Source organism: Sphaerodactylus townsendi, linkage group LG02 (assembly GCF_021028975.2).
Source record: "Sphaerodactylus townsendi isolate TG3544 linkage group LG02, MPM_Stown_v2.3, whole genome shotgun sequence".
Taxonomy (NCBI): Eukaryota; Metazoa; Chordata; class Lepidosauria; order Squamata; family Sphaerodactylidae; genus Sphaerodactylus; species Sphaerodactylus townsendi.
Genome location: NC_059426.1, coordinates 70,424,940 through 70,442,070, shown reverse-complemented (window position 1 = coordinate 70,442,070; position 17,131 = coordinate 70,424,940). Strand labels below are relative to the sequence as shown.

Genomic DNA, 17,131 nt, shown 5'->3' with positions numbered 1-17,131 from the left:
ATGGGGAGGAGGGGCATGGGGAGCACAGGGCACAGGGAATTGGAGGCTTAGGGAGCTTCTGGACATGTAATGGGGGTTGGAACCCGAGAGCCCCACCCCCACTCTACGCCCTTGCTCTGGAGACCCTGGAATTAGCTTCCTCCTGTGTCTGTTTCTTATCCTCATCGAGAAGGGAGAGAAACTCAAAATGATTCTATAGTTTCAAATTTACAGAATGCTTCCTATTCCTTCTGCTTCTATGGGTTACATTTCTCCAATTGCCCACTTCATTTGTTTGAGAGCTGCCATCCTCCTCAGAGATGTCCCTGGTGTGTTCCCCACCCAGTACTGGCTGCTTCATTCTTAAATTGCACAACAAGGTGAGACAAGAAAACAATTCCTGGTTTGGATTTTTACACCAATTGTTGAATGTGTATTTCAAAAATGTTATCTTATTAACCACTGAGGAAGGCCACAAGGGCTGAAACACGTATGGTTTTGTTGGTCATTTGGTATTTTCATCAATTGTATGTGTAATAACACCTGAGTATAAACTGGAGGGGTTGATGTGCAAAATATGCTGAGAACTGGTTTCCAGAACCCTTGTTTTAAACTATTAATCTTTGTTTTTTTTATGTGTACACTTATTAAATACTTATTTTAACCTCAGTTTGCAAGACATGAGCAAGGCTGTTACCAGTAGGACATATTGAAGGTTTTAAAATTCAAAGAGTCACCGTAAGTTGGAAGCAACTTGATGGCACTTGACACACACACTCCGTAATTGTTCCATCCTATATCCTAAGTTACTAGAATGCAGCCGGGGAAGCAGAAGATGCACAAAAGCAAAAGAACCAAATCTATATGAAGAAGGTCTTTAAAAATCTCTTTAAAAATATTTAGCAGACTTGCGCCTAGATGCTACGATGATAGATTGAATGCTAATGTTCCTCATCTGTTAAAACACTTTTTTTTCCAAAAATCAGATCAAAACAGATAAGGTCATCACATGTGATAAACTATATCTAGGTCACCACAGCACTGAGCTAGTGTTGACTTTTAAATGTGACTAAGCTTGGAGTAAACTGTCAATAATGCTATCCTTTCAAAGTTATTTCACTGCTTTGAACTGAAATGGTTTTAACAAGAATTTTGATGCAAAGTACAGAGAATTGTTGAGTTCAGTTGGCTGCCCTTGTCTGTTTTCTATGCTATTTTCAAGCTTCATAATCTCCTAATGACAATTTAATTATTATGCCATAAATAACCAGGGGTATGTCTTGATGTTCAATGCATACTGCAATCAGTGAATTTCCTATTTTTAAACTAACAGAAGAAAGATAGGAGGAACATTTTATTTGTATTTATTTACAAAATTTATATCAGATAAGTTAATTTTTCAAGTTGCCACCTGCTTAGCCTCAGAAGGCGGGGCACCCAAAAGAGGGCCTGAGAATATGACCGTAGTAGCGGATGGGAAGGGACGGGCGAGCCAGGCATGGAGCCCATGCCCAGGAAGAGGGCTCAGGGGATGACTGGCCAATGGGAGGGCCGGAGAATTTGACCAGGAAGGAGAGTCCACCTTCGTATTGACTTCGTATTGACTGCAGGGGGTGAGATTGGTGGAAGGAAGGAGGGGAAGAGATAAAAGGGGCTGGAAAAGGAAGATGAGGAAGTGGTGGAAGAGGAGAAGGAGGAAGGATGGTGGTGGAGAGTGGATGAGAGAACACAAGCACGGGGGGGGGGGGCGTAGGGAGAAGGAGTTTGGAGGGAGGAAGGTAGAAATAGAACCAGGAGGAAGAAAGATGCAAACAGAGCAAGGGTCAGAGGGAGGAGGACTTGGTGTGGAAGAGTGGGTGGAGGGGCCATATGACTCACTCAGCTGTCCCACTCAGGCACCCTGTGGGTCCAGTGGCTATACAAAACACTGCAGCCCCCCAAACCTGGGACAGAGTCCGGGTCAACACCTCCTGGGAAGGGTTAGGAGGGACAGCACAGGCTCCAGTGGGCGGGGGTGGGAAGGCAGATCTCCACACAGACCTTCAGGTATTGTTATTTATTTATTTATTTGATAGGATTAGGGTTATAGAATCTAAAAAATCAGAGCTGAAGCAAAGCATAAGCATTAACATTACATTTTATAGTCCTACTCTTCTGATTGTAAACCCCTTCTGAATAATTCAGTTTTTCATTGTTTATGGACAGTCAGGAGAGTGGGAGTCTTCCTGACCTCCCCAGCTTGGCTATTACACAAAGTGGGCACCACAATGGAGAAGGCATTTTAGCTCTAGGGTTTCAAGGCAAGAGACATTCAGAGGTGGCTTGTCATTGCTTGTCTCCATGTCACTTCCCTGATATTCCATGGACGTCTGTCTCCCTTCCAAACACAAAATAGTTCAAAATGTACAAAACATAAAAACATTGGTTAGGAATGTGGGGTTACAAAAAAAGTCTTCACCCACTGGTGGAAATTGCCAACAGAAAGAAACAGACAAATTTCAGGGGAGAGAGTTCTGGAGTTTTGGTGCTAAGAATGAGAAGGACCTCTCCCAGGTCGCCAACTGCCTAATCTCAGGAGATGGGGGTACTCAAAACTGAGCCTCCAAAGATGACTATAGTGGTTGAGCAGGTTCATAAGGAATTAGGCAGTCCTTCAGGTTTGTTGATCTCAAACCACAGAAGGCTTTGACAATCAAGACCAGCATCTTCAGTTGTTTCTGGAAACAAACTGTGAGCCACTCTTTGTGGACCAAGACTGGAGTGGTTCCCATAATCCACAGACTCAACATCCTTGCTTCAGAATTCTGTACCAATTGAAGTTTCCAGACACTTCTCAAGGGTAACCCCAAATAGAGTGCATCACAGTAATTAAATCTAGACATTATCAGGACATGCACCACAGTGGCCAGATATTTCTTGTCCAGGAAAGGCCTCAGGTGGCTCACCAGTCAAAGCTGGTAAAAGGCATTCTTGGCCACAGCTGCCACCTGCCTATCTACCAGTAGGTCTGGGTTCAAGAGAACACCCAGATTATGGATGTGATTCTTGAGGGCAACTCTATCCAGAATGGGTGACACTTTAAATTTGAAGTCAAACCTGCTGCCCACCAGCAACACTTCTGTCTTGTCAGGATTTCGCTTCAGTTTATTAGCCTGCATGTATTCCAAAATTGTGTCGATGAAAATATAATGCATGGATGTTTCAGCAGCAGATCAGCCTTACCGATCAGATGAAAAAGTGCAGTAGGAATAACAAATCCAGTGACAATTTCTGGATGCAGCTGAATAATAGCAAGTCTCTCAGCAGCTATATGCTTGAGAATTCAAAAGTCAAATTTTGAATTGGGTGAGGAAGCCACCCTGTACCTGGGTCTCCCTCTCCTTCCTATCTCTCCCCCCTCAAACCACTACTGTCAGAAATCTTCAGGCTTGGCTTCAGAACAACAATTCTGAAGCTTCCCAGATCAGGTTTCCTGACTCTAAGGCTCATTCCGCACATGCAGAATAATGCACTTTCAAACTGCTTTCAGTGCTCTTTGAAGCTGTGCGGAATGGCAAAATCCACTTGCAAACAGTTGTGAAAGTGGTTTGAAAATGCATTATTTTGCGTGTGTGGAAGGGGCCTAAGGGATGAGCCTTGAAAGCAACCAGTCATATATTTGATTATCCCTGTACTTTTCTCTCATGTCCTTTGCAATAACTATAAATGGTATGGATTCTAGAAAACACAACAGAACTGGAGATACTGCCAATCCTTGTACAGTTACTATTAGCAATCGACCTGACTTCTGCATTCATGCAGATGAGCTTTGTGAGATGTGGACATTCACAAGGGTATTTCCAGGATAAGACTGATTGGTGCAGTTGAAAATTACTGCATGTTATTGGGTCTGCATATAAAAGTGTGAAAGACAGGTACTCCCTAAGTATTTTGTTCCAATCAACAAGCCAAACAACATACAATGGGATTTTTTTTTCTTTTTACTCACTCTATGTAGTGATATCATTCTGTTGTCTACACTCATGTAGACTGATAAAAAAGGATATTAAGGAAATAACAGTATTGTTCCATCTGAAGTTGTATGGAATTAAAATGCCTCATAACATTTGCAATACTTCATTTTATTCAAGATTTGTTATTGTTCATTAGGAAACGATCAAAACCAGTGCACTTTTTTCTATGCTAGAGTGAGCTTCCCCCCTCTGAACACTCTCCTCACTGCGTCTTTCACTTCTTTGTTCCTCAGGCTATATATCAAGGGGTTGAGCATGGGGATCATCACTGTGTAGAGCATGGAGACCATCTTGTCCTCCTGCATTGATGAGCTGGAGCTGGGACGCACATACGTAAAAAAGAGAGTCCCATAAAAGATAGTCACAACCGTGAGGTGGGTGGAGCAGGTGGAGAAGGCTTTGTGCCTGCCTGTACTGGAGTGGATTCTGAGAATGGCAGTAAAAATATAGATGTAGGATGCAATGATAATAGCAATGTTCACAATACCAAAAGTGGCAGACAGAACAAAAAGCAACCTCTTGTGAAGTCGTGTATCTGAACAGGACAGTGATATGACTGCAAGAATGTCACAGAAGAAATGATTAATTATGTTGTTGTTACAGAAAGTTAACTGAAAATATAAAGATGTGTGTATAGTGGCATTCAGCAGTCCAACAAGATAGGGTAGGACCACTAGCTGGGAGCAAACTCTTTGTGACATAATTGCTGTATAAAGCAGTGGATTGGAAATGGCAATGTATCGATCGTATGCCATTGCAGCTAAGAGGAAACACTCTGCGGCTAAAAAGAAAACAAAAAACCACATTTGTACAGCACACGCTGTTAAAGAAATAGTTTTTTGCCTCATAAAAAAGTCAGCCAGCATCTTGGGGGTGACAACAGTGGAGTAGCAGAAGTCTACAAAGGACAAATTGCTCAGGAAGAAGTACATGGGAGTGTGAAGTTGAGGGTCAGTCTTTATTAACAGTACCATTCCAAGATTGGCAACCAGGGTGGTAACGTATATTGCAAGAAAAAACATAAAGAGAGGGATCTGCAGTTTTGAAGAGTCACTGAATCCAGCAAGAACAAAGTCGTGCACCATAGTATGGTTTTCCAGTGCTACATCTCGTTGTACTGTATGGAACAAAAAGAAACAATTCTTGTACTTCCAATTTATATAACTTTACCTTCTGAGACTCAGCAGAAGAATCCAGTTCTATTCACCTCAGTTATGGAAATGATTAGCAACTTCTGGCAGGAAATCTTTTACTGCTACAATTTGGAATAAACTCCTCAAGGAGGTGTGGCAGTGAATGCAAACACTATGACCAGTGCAAGATGTATTATTTTAGAAATGCAAGGGAAATCTTTAGTCCCAATTCCATAGAAGGCAGTATGCTTGTGTACGTGCATGTATGTTTATTTAATGACAATACACATCTGAATGCTACTTGTTAGGAGGGGGCAGCAGAAAGAGGGGGTGGATCTTGATCTCTGAGCTCCAGTGTTACCTGGTTGGCCATGTGGAAGACAGAATTCTGAATTTGATAGCCCACTAGTCTGTTCCAGCAGGGCTCTTCTGAATTCTTATTTTTATTTGTGTAAGTTTTCCTCTCTGTTTGCATCTGTAAACAGACTGTCATCAAGAAATGTTTGAATTCCAAATGTTTTTAACTCACTTCGGAAGTAGACCATGATTTACATCAGCTTAAGTAAATACAAAAAAGCATGCATGCATCTATGTTCACTGAGGTCTGCCATGGTTTGTCATGGCCAACTCTGGCTGTCGTGAGACTGAAATGGCTTCAAACACTGGCATATCAGAGAAAGGGGAGTTTTGGAGCTATTTGTTTTCAGTGTACACTTCACAGTCATTCTGTTTCCCTTGCCAGAAAAACTACATGCATTCTTAAATTGCCTTACATATGGAAATGTCTCTTGTCTTCCTGTCTTTTAATGAGTTTCCTGATATTAAAAGTAGAGTCAATCTCCTGTATTGAAGCACTAAGCCAAATGGCACACAGAACAATGAATGGCCCAATCAGTCATGATAAAATTTTAAACAACCAGAGTGAATGGATTTAAACAAGGCACTTTGTTAGTCTCCCTGGAGCATAGAATACCACCTCTTTTGAGTCACTAGCAACGTTCCAGTTTCTTGAACTCCAATTGGCTTTTAAAATCAGCTGTAACTGGCAGTAACACCACATATTATTCCAAGACAAAAATGATAGGTTCAGATAGTTTTAAAACTAAATTCTACTGGTAAAAAGTTTGTAGAAAATCCTGCATACACTACCTTTTGAAAAAGATGTTTAATGAATATTATTCTAAACAGTGCTCATACATTTAAAACATTTGGTCCCTACAACGAATGGGCAGACTTTGTTTGTTACCATAGTTCTTAAAGCAAAACCTATATCTTAGCCTTTTCAGTACCTCACTGCATTATAAACCAGAATACGACTCTTTCCTATGTCCATTTATGTTCAGACCTTCTTCTTGGTTAACTGCCTGTAACAAACAAACTAGTTGAATTGGACCCGAGATGAGACGGGTTGATGAACAGACGGAATTTTATCAAGTACAGACTATGCGTACCTTGAAGAGCATCTAATCTTGCTTTTTTGGTAATATTTCATACCCTCCTTTCTTGCAAAAGGAGACAGCCAGTATGCACTTGTAGATCTTAGCTTTGAGCAAGAATATGATTTACTTTCCTTGTTTCTTGCTCTGATTACAAAATCATGAGTCATTGTTTCACTGTCACCTTTTGCTGTTTCATAATAAAAAGGAGATTTACAGCACCATCCAAACCCACAGCAGGTTGGCCATGGCACCTTTTGAATGAATGGATATGCCTCTCTTTTACTTTCCTTCACCAGATACATCTTTTTTACAGGTATGGTCTCTTTTTTTCCAGCACATTCACATAAAAGGATTCAAGATAGCTTCCTTTTCAAGACCGCCACCCTCCAGCAGTTGAATTCTCTTTGATAAAGCAATTACATTTCTCTTCATTTGGGTCAAGTGAGCTGTAAGGTGGGGTAAGAGTGCCAGGGAGGACAGTAATTGGTAAAATATTACTGCTAAAGATATTTTAGCTTTTGTTGCCTGTGCTTTTAATTTGGTAAGGAAAGGAAAGAGACAGATCTAGCTTTCTGTGATAAGTGGAAATAACAACTGAAAAAATCTTCAACCTACCCATTTTCCTATGATCTCCGAGCACTTCCCCAAGTTATTTTTAAGTTTTCAGTGCTGATTTGCTCTTGCACATTAATGGGGATAGGTGTGATGAGTTTCTTCTATGTGGTGCACTTTTTTCATCAATTCAATTTCCAGTGATAAGACAGAGGATATGCAGTAATGGCAGTTTCCTTATGATGCCTACAGATTGAATTGAACTGCCTGAGATGAGCCCCACAATATCTCCGGCTCAGCTGTTCAGCAAAGACTTTATATTGAGAGCTTACTTGGACTTGCCCTCCAAGTAATCAGGCCACACATGGCAGTTACAATTATCTCTATGCCTTTGGGTATAGAAAGTATTTCCATGGGAGTGTGATTTGAAGATACCCTTTCAAAACAAAAGAGTTACTTAGGATGCATATATTGTCAAAAGTTCTATGCACTTCCCTTGCCTCTGAGCAAGGAAAGATTCATTGTATGGCTTTTGCTGACTTTTATAGCAGTGCAGTATTTTGCTAATATATTTTGCCAGGGGGAATCTAGAAATCTGCTTCCTAAATCTTTTCCTGACCTGGGCTCATTATGCATGGAGTGCTTTCTGCAAACTCTTTGCTCCACACAGGGGTCACACTGGGGTTTCCTTGAGTTTCCTTGTTTGCACGCAAGGAGATACCCCACTGCCATCTACATGGCTTACCTGCCTTTGCTTCTGAGTTGCTCCCTGTCAATTGCAAGATTGACAGTTTTCAAAAAAACCTTTAAATTTTATATTGATATTCTTCCATGGCACAGCCTCCCTCCCTCCCTCTGCTGCACTGCTGCACAGCTTGGTAGAGAAGTGGGCCAGGTGCAATTGATCATTGGTGGTGGAGGAGGATGCAATGGCCCAGCAAACCCCTGCTTCTTCACCCAAGAAAGCATTAGGAACTTGGAGGATGGGAAAGGGGGAGGGAAGAAGAGTTGGGAGTGCACAAACAGGGCTATATCGATATTCCTCACATCACTATTGTGATGGGACCTTAATATTAATTTTTTGTTTTAAAAAAGCCGGTTATCAGTCCCCTGGGAATGCCTGTGGGGAGTGTGAAGGGAAGACCAGAAAAAGTGGAAACCCTGAAGCAAAGGAAAATATCGGGGTTTGCCTGCTCTCGGGAATCGTGTGGCTTCTGCTGCAAAATAAATGTACAGTTCCTGTGGGGCAGAGCACCAGTGTATAATTGGCCTTTTCCTCTCTGTGGACATTGTTTCTTACATGTGGATTCTAATCTGGAGAACAGGGTTTGATTCCCCACCTAAGTGGCAGAGGCTTATCTGGTGAACCAGATGTGTTTCCACACTCCTACATTCCTTGGGCTAGTCACAGTTCTTCAGAACTCTCTCAGTCCCACCTACGTCACAAGGTATCTGTTGTGGGGAGAGGAACGGAAAGGAGCTTGTAAGCCACCTTGAGTCTCCTTACAGGAGAGAAAGGTGGGGTATAAATCCAAACTAATCCTCCTCCTCCTCCTCCTCCTCCTCTGCTGGATAAAAGAACTGGGGCAGGCTTTTCTGCATCACTCCTGCAAACAATGGGTAAAAAACTGTGTTACTTTCCCTTTAAGATATCATTTTATTTCTATTTAAAGAACAAAAAAGGAGATTTGGGGGAAAAGGCTCCATTAAGTCTGCACCCAGGGAGCAACAGAATAATAATTTTAAACAATTAGATTTAGTTCAGTTTACTATCTAATATAGCTGTTTGGAAAATGCTGGCTCCTGTTTGAATGTTGAAAGCCGCAAAACAGGCCATCCACAGATGAGGCAGGTATCTACCTTCTTTTTGTTCCAGAAGTTTTTTTAAAATTAAACTATTATTTCAGTGTACTTAGAGTCTGGCCCCGCTATTGTGGTGGGAGCGCTGCGATGCTGCCATGGCATTCAGTGCATTGTTCCAGCACTGGGGGATGATGGCATCCCTCTGCCAGGATAAGTGTCCTGGGGAGGGTGAATGGGCTGGCATGGTGGTGCACTGCTCCCTGAAGCGGATTCACCTCCCCCTTTGGATGGAGCTCCTGGTCAAGGAATTCATGCAATATATTGTCGAAGGCTTTCACGTCCGGAATCACTGGGGTGCTGTGTGGTTTCCGGGCTGTATGGCCGTGTTCTAGCAGCATTCTCTCCTGACGTTTCGCCTGCATCTGTGGCTGGCATCTTCAGAGGATCAGGAGAGAATGCTGCTAGAACACAGCCATACAGCCCGGAAACCACACAGCACCCCAATTCATGCAATAATTTCTGACTTTCTAATGGCTTGAGAAAACCCAGTCAAAATATCTTTCCCCCCCTGTAGATACTACCTGTTTCCCCGAAATAAGACCTACCCTGAAAATAAGCCCTAGCATGATTTTTTGGGATTTTTGGAGGATGCTTGAAATATAAGCCCTACTCCAAAAATAAGCCCTAGTTACAGATTCCTTGGTGCAGCTGATCTGGTCAGCTGCGGGACACAAAATCATGGGGGAAAAATAAGACATCCTCTGAAAATAAGCCCTAATGCATCTTTTGGAGCAAAAATTAATATAAGACCCTGTCTTATTTTTGGGGAAACATGGGTACATAAAAACCTGTGTAGGGCCATGTAGGGCCGAGGGAGAGAGGACTGTCTTTTATTTGTATTCCTTGCTACTCTGGCTGTGCAGAGTATATGAGTGGCTTTTTCAATAAATCTTTATATTTTAAATGTTGGTAGCTGCTCTGTGCACCACGCAGGCCTCCACTTTTCAAATATGCTATCTAAAGCAGACTCGGAGGAAGTGAGGAAGTTGGCTTCTAGATCACTTTTTTGCTGGGGTGTGCAAGTGTGGTAAGCTGCCCCCTTGGTAACCAGTCACCAGGTAGTGGGAGACATGGGCACTAGGAAGAGCTTTCACTACTGGACTCAACAGAGAGAACTTCTCTATATGATACACCTCTGAAGATGCCAGTCACAGATGTAGGCGAACCATTAGGAACAAGATCTACCAGACCATGGCCACACAGCCCGGAAAGCCCACAACAACCACTAGGAGGAGCCTTTATATGAAAATGTAGAAGGAAAGCTAGGACTGCTGACTCTTTTGGCAGGAATTTCTGAAACTGACCAGATGGTGGCAGTATACCAAAAGAAAAGCAAGAGAAAATAATTCTGAGAGTCAGGCACACTCGGGAGTTCATCTCATTGCCAGGTAGAGACTTGAGAAACTTCTTTGTACCTTGACACCTTGGAGAGTCAAAATAGAATGGCTCTTGTGAGTCAGTGGGACTATTCCATGAAACATGGCTTCATGTAAAATTTGTTAGCTTCTCTACTTAGGGGTTCTCATATGGATACACTTTCTGAAGTTGCTAGAATGGCTTGTCAAGGTAAAATTTCCTGGCAGTGACAGTAATCCCCTAGGTCAAGGATCACCAGAATGGTGCCTGTAGGTACCATGGCACTCTCCAGCACCTGTTCTGGAGCCTGCCAAGTATTTTTAGAAAGTGGGTGTGACCAGGTGGGGCTATTGCCAGCAGGACTTTTAATTTGTAGTGGGGATCTGATTGGCTATGCAGATTAAAATAACATAGTTTTACCATGAGCTGCCACCATAGTGTTTCATTCTCTGTCATGTTTCCCAGTGTGTTAAAAAACCTTACTTTTGTTCCTTCACCCACCATTCTGTTTCAGAATTCTCACGGTTCCGACAGGCTTAAAGTGGTTGGGAACCTCTGTTTCAGGTCACCATCAGGATGACTTATAATGATCTGAGGTGAATGTGCTATCCAAAGAACATGTCTGACTCTTTATGCTGAGACCCACTTTAGAACATAATAGCTTCAGAAGGTAGCTGTGTTGGTGTGAAGTAGAACAACTAGTTTCAAGTCCAGTAGCTCCTTAGAGAGCAACAAGATTTCTGGGGCATTCAGATACCTATGGCCGTTTCCGCACGGCATCGTTGGGGGTTGGGTCGGCGCATCCCACGCCGACCCAACCCCCCTGGGACCGTTGGCATGAACTGTCCCAGAAACAGCCGGGACGACGGTGCCATGGAGCGCCGTCGCCCTGCCAACCCAGCATGTCCCCGGCCGTCCGGCACGTCGCCGAGGCCTGGAGACACGCCTCCCCGGCCCTGCATGACTGCTCCAGCGTCGCAGGGTAGGGGGGCGTGTCCCCAGGCCTCGGCGACGTGCCGGACGGCCGGGGACAAGGTAAGTGCAGGGTGGGAGGGGGAGCGAGGCCGGAAAACGGTGGCTTCGCGCTAGTCAGTCGGCACAAGGGTGGCGCGGCTGCATGGCTGGCTCCCTGGGGACGACGTTTTTGCCGTCCCCAGGGCGCCATTAACCGCCCGTGCGGACAGGGCCTAAGAGAGCTTTACCCTTGAAAGCTGATACTCCCAAAATGTTGTGGTCTCTAAGGTGCTGCTTGGAGGCAGGCACTGGCAAACCACCTCTGAATATGTCTTGCTTTGAAAACCATATGGGTTCACCATAAGTCCATTGTGACATGATGGCACTTTCCAGCACCACCGAGGTGCTACTGGAGTTGAATGACAGAACAGGTACACTAATGTCAGGTCAGAGCATATAAGGTCCAACACAACTTTTTCAGAGCTTGTGGATGCATTCTCACTCATATACCTCCATGCGTTGATGAATTATTTAATGACAGACACATATACTATTATATTCATAATCTAAACCCCCCAATCTATACCATAATATGAAATAATAGAAATAATATTCTCGCTTTTGAAAAAAATGTCCTATGCAGTTATATCATAAAAAAGTGCTTGCCTAATGCTCCCTAAAATTAACATATTAAAATTGTTGAAAGGATCCATTATTGTTTTACTCAAGGTTTGTTATGGTCCATCAGGAAAGGATCAAAAACAGTGCACTTTTTTCTATGCTAGAGTGAGCTTCCCCCCTCTGAACACTCTCCTCACTGCATCTTTCACTTCTTTGTTCCTCAGGCTATATATCAAAGGGTTGAGCATGGGGATCATCACTGTGTAGAGCATGGAGACCATCTTGTCCTCCTGCATTGATGAGCTGGAGCTGGGACGCACATACGTAAAAAAGAGAGTCCCATAAAAGATAGTCACAACCGTGAGGTGGGTGGAGCAGGTGGAGAAGGCTTTGTGCCTGCCTGTACTGGAGTGGATTCTGAGAATGGCAGTGAGAATATAGATGTAGGAGACAATAATAATAGAGGTGCTCCCAATGCCCAACGTGCAAGATAGACCAAAAAGCACCATATTGTTCAGTTGGGTGTCTGAACAGGACACTGAGATGACTGCAGGTATATCACAGAAGAAATGGTTGATTATGTAGTGATTGCAGAATGACAACTGAAAAGTTAAAGTTGTATGTGTTGTGGCATTCAACACTCCAACTAGATAAGGGGTGACCACTAATTGTACACAAACTCGTCGTGACATAATGACTGTATAGAGCAGTGGATTAGAAATAGCCATGTATCTGTCATATGCCATAGAAGCCAAGAGGAAACACTCAGTGGCTAAAAAGAGACCAAAAAACCACATTTGTACAGCACAACCAGTCAATGAAATAGCATTCCTCTTTATAATAAAGTCCATCAGCATCTTGGGTGTGACAACTGTGGAGTAGCAGACATCTACAAAGGACAAATTACTAAGGAAGAAATACATGGGGGTGTGTAACTGAGAATTCATTCTTATTAAAAGAATCATCCCTAGATTTCCAGTCAAAGTGATAATGTATATGGTGAGGAAAAATGCAAAGAGAGGAATCTGCAGGTTTGATGATTCAGCAAATCCAGCAAAAATAAATTCTTGAATTGTAGAATGGTTTTCCATTGCCACATCTTCTTCCACTAACAAGAGAGAAAAAAAACCCAGTTAATATATTCTCAGTTGTTCCCCATTTCTGTAGAGATCTGATTGAAGCCTGTGTGCCATCTCTCCTTAATAATGGGGAAAAGATTAACAACTTCAAGGTCTAAGGATTTTATAGATCTTGCCCAGATGATCTGAAGAAGGTGCAGCATACAGTTCCCTTTTATGTTTTTATAAACTGGACATGGTAAATCTTTTTAAGAATTACATAATGGCAATTGTAATGTGGTAAGTAAATGTCAGTACAACTGCATGTAAAACCCAACAAAAATACTAATGCCGTAGGCCTTTAGGATGAATGTTCACATAGTGCTGATGTTTCATGAGTGGAACTCCCATTGTGATTTCTGGCTCTTAGAAAGCATCTAAGAAGTGTGATGGAAGACATAGGCCGTTTCCGCATGGCCACGATTGGGGTTGGGTCGGCGTACACGACGCCAACCCAACCCAACCCCCCTGGGACCGTTCGCACGAACGGTCCCAGAAACAACCGGGAAGACGGCGCCGCAGAGCGCCGTCGCCCGGTCAACCTACCGTTGCCGCGGCCGTCCGCAGGGCGGGGGGGGGGCATGTCCCCAGGCCTCAGCAACGACCGTGGCGATGGTAGGTCAACAGTTGAAAGGGGGAGGGAGGGCGCCTTTGAGCTGCTGTCGTTCACACGGTAGCGGCTCGAAGCTGCCATTTTCCATAAACCTCACTGGGGAAGCGAGGTCGGAAAATGGCGGCTTCGCACCGCTCGGGAGGCGCGAGGGCGGTGCGGCTGCACAGCAGCTGCACCCCCTTTGCGAACAGCTCCCTGGGGACGGCATTTTTGCCATCTGCAGGGCACTGTTAATGGCCCGTGCGGAAAGGGCCATAGATTGGGCTGTGGCACTAGTGAAGGTTTTTTATTTAAAAAATTACTACTCTTACCCTAAGCTGTTTCCCTGACTGAAAATTCCCTCTGGACTGTTTTACCCTCGATAGAGAAAACAGATATGTACTAGTATTGTGTGTCTTTTTTCTCCACTAGGACTGAAAACAGGTTTAAGAGTCAATTTCAATCTGTTGAAAAACATTTTGCTGAGAAGGGGAGTTAACACACTCTTTCCCCAACACCAGTGGGGCTATAGTATGGGCTTCTCACATTTACACACGAGGAGGCAGTCCAGTGCCTGAACCACAGCTGCTTTCCTGGTTCTCTTAATCTGCCCATCACCTCCCTTTTAATGGCACCAATTTTATCACACCCAATAGTTGCAAGATAAAGGGCTTTGTTTAAATTGCAGTTATATCAATATAACGTTCAAAAAAATACCCTCCCCCAAAAGAAAGAGACAAAGCCTGGACCACATGCATCTGAAGAAGAGGACAATGTGATAGAGCTGATATTCTCTTCCCCTCCCTCCCCCTCCAGACACACACATTCTCTCTCTCTCTCCTTCTTCCTGCCACTGCTGAGAAGAAATGAGATAGGATTGTTTTAAAATAAAAGGCTTGTTTGAAATGAAGTTTTAGGAAGCCCTCTTGATCATTGGGGAGGGCAGAAGCAGACCAGGGGAGGTGGGGTGGAGGGTTGTACTGTTTCTTGGGAAATTCCTCTGTTATTATTATATTGATATAAATATGAGCATCTAGAGAAATATGAGCATCTAGAGAAGCAGGAAAGAGCTGGCAACATAGATGGGGGAGCAAGGGGAAAGGGGAGAGCAGTGTGAGGGAGTGGAGTGGGAAGGGTGGAGCCAGGCAAGCTGGCGAGTCTGGGGCAAACTTGGGCTCACTGGCAAATCTGCCTGCTCTGGCGGTGAAGCAAATTAAAAACCACACTGGAAGAGGTCTCACTTGTGGAGAGAATGGAAAGTAAAAGCAGGGCTTGAGGAAATACATCCATACAAGAAATCTTGCTGTGATAGACATTTGCCCCCATTGCGCATCAGAAATCTTGTGCATAATCGTCCCCAAATTCACATGTAGTTTGCCCTGTAGTTATTAGGAGAGTTCTCTATGGCCGTTTCCGCATGGCCAAAAAACAGTGCCCTGGGGACGGAAAAAACACTGTCCCTGGGGTGCTGTTCACACAGGAGGCACTGCTGCATCACAGCAGTGCCGTCCTCACTCCCCCCTCCCCCGCAGCGTGAAGACGCCGCTTTTAAACACCATTTTTGTAATACAGTATAAATATTTGGGTGCTGTGTGGTTTCCGGGCTGTATGGCCGTGTTCTAGCAGCATTCTCTCCTGACGTTTTGCCTGCATCTGTGGCTGGCATCTTCAGAGGATCAAATAAATATTGTTTACTGTTTTGGAAAGACACTGTTTTTGGAATACACCGGCTTCCACCCATTGCCTCTGTTTAACGGGCAGGGGTGGAAGCCGTACAGCATATTCTTCTGCTTAAACAGCTTCTTACTGATTCTCCTGCCATTCTTCCGTCACTCTGAGGAATGGCCAGGAGGATTGACGCCTTCCTGGCCTCCCATTGTTTCCAAGCCGGGTGCGCTTCCTGGCCATGGGGGCGTGTCCCCTGGCCTCCTCAGAGCGATGGAAGCCAGGAAGAAGGTAAGAAGCTGTGTGGGGGGCTGTGTGGCTGCACAGTAGGCCACTCGGCTCCTGCCAGCTGGCGCATGACCCGGATGAGGGCCAAATTATCCATGTGAACAGCCCCAGGCAGGGGCATAACGAGGCAGCCCTGGGCAAACTGTAGCCCTGGGCAAAACCTGAGTTGGATGCCCCCGCCCCCCCATGGGCGGCCACTCCACCACGACCAATTTTTTTTGCACCAGGACATTGGTGCCTGCAGGGGGTGCATTTTTAGACATATCAGCACCGAAATTTCAGCATATCATCAGGAGACTGTCCTTATGCTACTCCCCAAGTTTGGTGAGGTTTGGTTTAAGGAGTCCAACGTTATGGACTCCCAAAGGGGGTGCCCCATCCCCCATTGTTTCCAATGGGAGCTAATAGGAGATGGGGGCTACAGTTTTGAGGGTCCATAACTTTGGCCCCCCTGAACCAAACTGCACCAAACCTTGGGGGGTGCCATCATCTCCAGATGATACCCAGAAATTTTGGTGCCGATACATCCAAAAATGCACCCTGTGCAGGAACATCCTAGAAATTTGCCCAAGAATCTTTGTTCTGCATTGAGTTTTCTGCATTGCTGTCAATGGGGGTTGCAGGCTGTGGGGGGCACATTTCTGAAGGCACAGTCTCAAAACTTTCAGGGTCTCATCAGGAGACTGCCCTAATGATACCCCCCAAGTTTGGTGAAGTTTGGTTCAGGAGGGCCCAAGTTATGGACCCTCAAAACTGTATCCCCCATCTCCTATTAGCTCCCATTGGAAACAATGGGGGATAGGGGCACCCCCTTTGGGAGTCCATATCTTTGGACTCCCTGAACCAAACCTTTGGGAGTCCATATCTTTGGACTCCCTGAACCAAACTTGGGGGGTAGCATAAGGACAGTCTCCTGATGATACACTGAAATTTTGGTGCCACTAGCCTAAAAACCGCGCCCCCTGCAGGCCAAAAATGGAAAACCACTAAAATACCCAAAAATGAACCCAGCATTTTGATGCCCCCCACAAGGTGATGCCCTGGGCAGCTGCCCACATTGCCCAATGGGCATTACGCCAGTGGCCCCAGGGCTTGCATCAACATGAATCATGCCAATGCAGCCCCACAAATCTGGCTGTGCGGAAACAGCCAATGTTTTTTGGTTACTTAGTGGTTATTACTGTATAAAACAGCTATGGCACACACATCACAACATTTCTGTTCCCCATTGTAGAGATTCTTACATGTATTCTAAATATTTAACAGATTGAAGTATGACTACTGATTCCCTATCATGTGATGAATTTCTTCAGAAGATAACTTTACTATGTGTTACTATGTGTTAAATGACTAAATCACAGAATACGTAATATAAAATCAGGACTGAACATCCACAGTCAGTGCCAGTGGCCAAAACCAGGATATTTTATTTGCATCTGGTACTGTTAGAGCTTCCTCAAGCATCTAAAAACAAATCCAGAATTCTGCTTCTTCATACTGTAACTGATGTTTATAAAGGAAGTTTTAATGGGGCGGGGTACAACTGCACACAACCCCT

The 17,131-nt window shown here is 44.2% G+C and overlaps 2 protein-coding genes across 2 annotated transcripts; both read right to left on the bottom strand.

The window, feature by feature from the left end:
* Positions 1-4,156: 4,156 nt before the first annotated feature.
* LOC125426278 (olfactory receptor 1002-like) lies at positions 4,157-5,101 on the bottom strand. The gene has a single exon (XM_048484539.1). The coding sequence runs from the start codon at positions 5,075-5,077 to the stop codon at positions 4,157-4,159; it is 921 nt and encodes a 306-aa protein (XP_048340496.1). The 5' UTR covers positions 5,078-5,101.
* Positions 5,102-12,065: 6,964 nt separating this feature from the next.
* LOC125427020 (olfactory receptor 1009-like) lies at positions 12,066-13,022 on the bottom strand. The gene has a single exon (XM_048485976.1). It carries the CDS (start codon positions 12,999-13,001, stop codon positions 12,066-12,068), a length of 936 nt encoding a protein of 311 aa, XP_048341933.1. The 5' UTR covers positions 13,002-13,022.
* Positions 13,023-17,131: the final 4,109 nt, after the last annotated feature.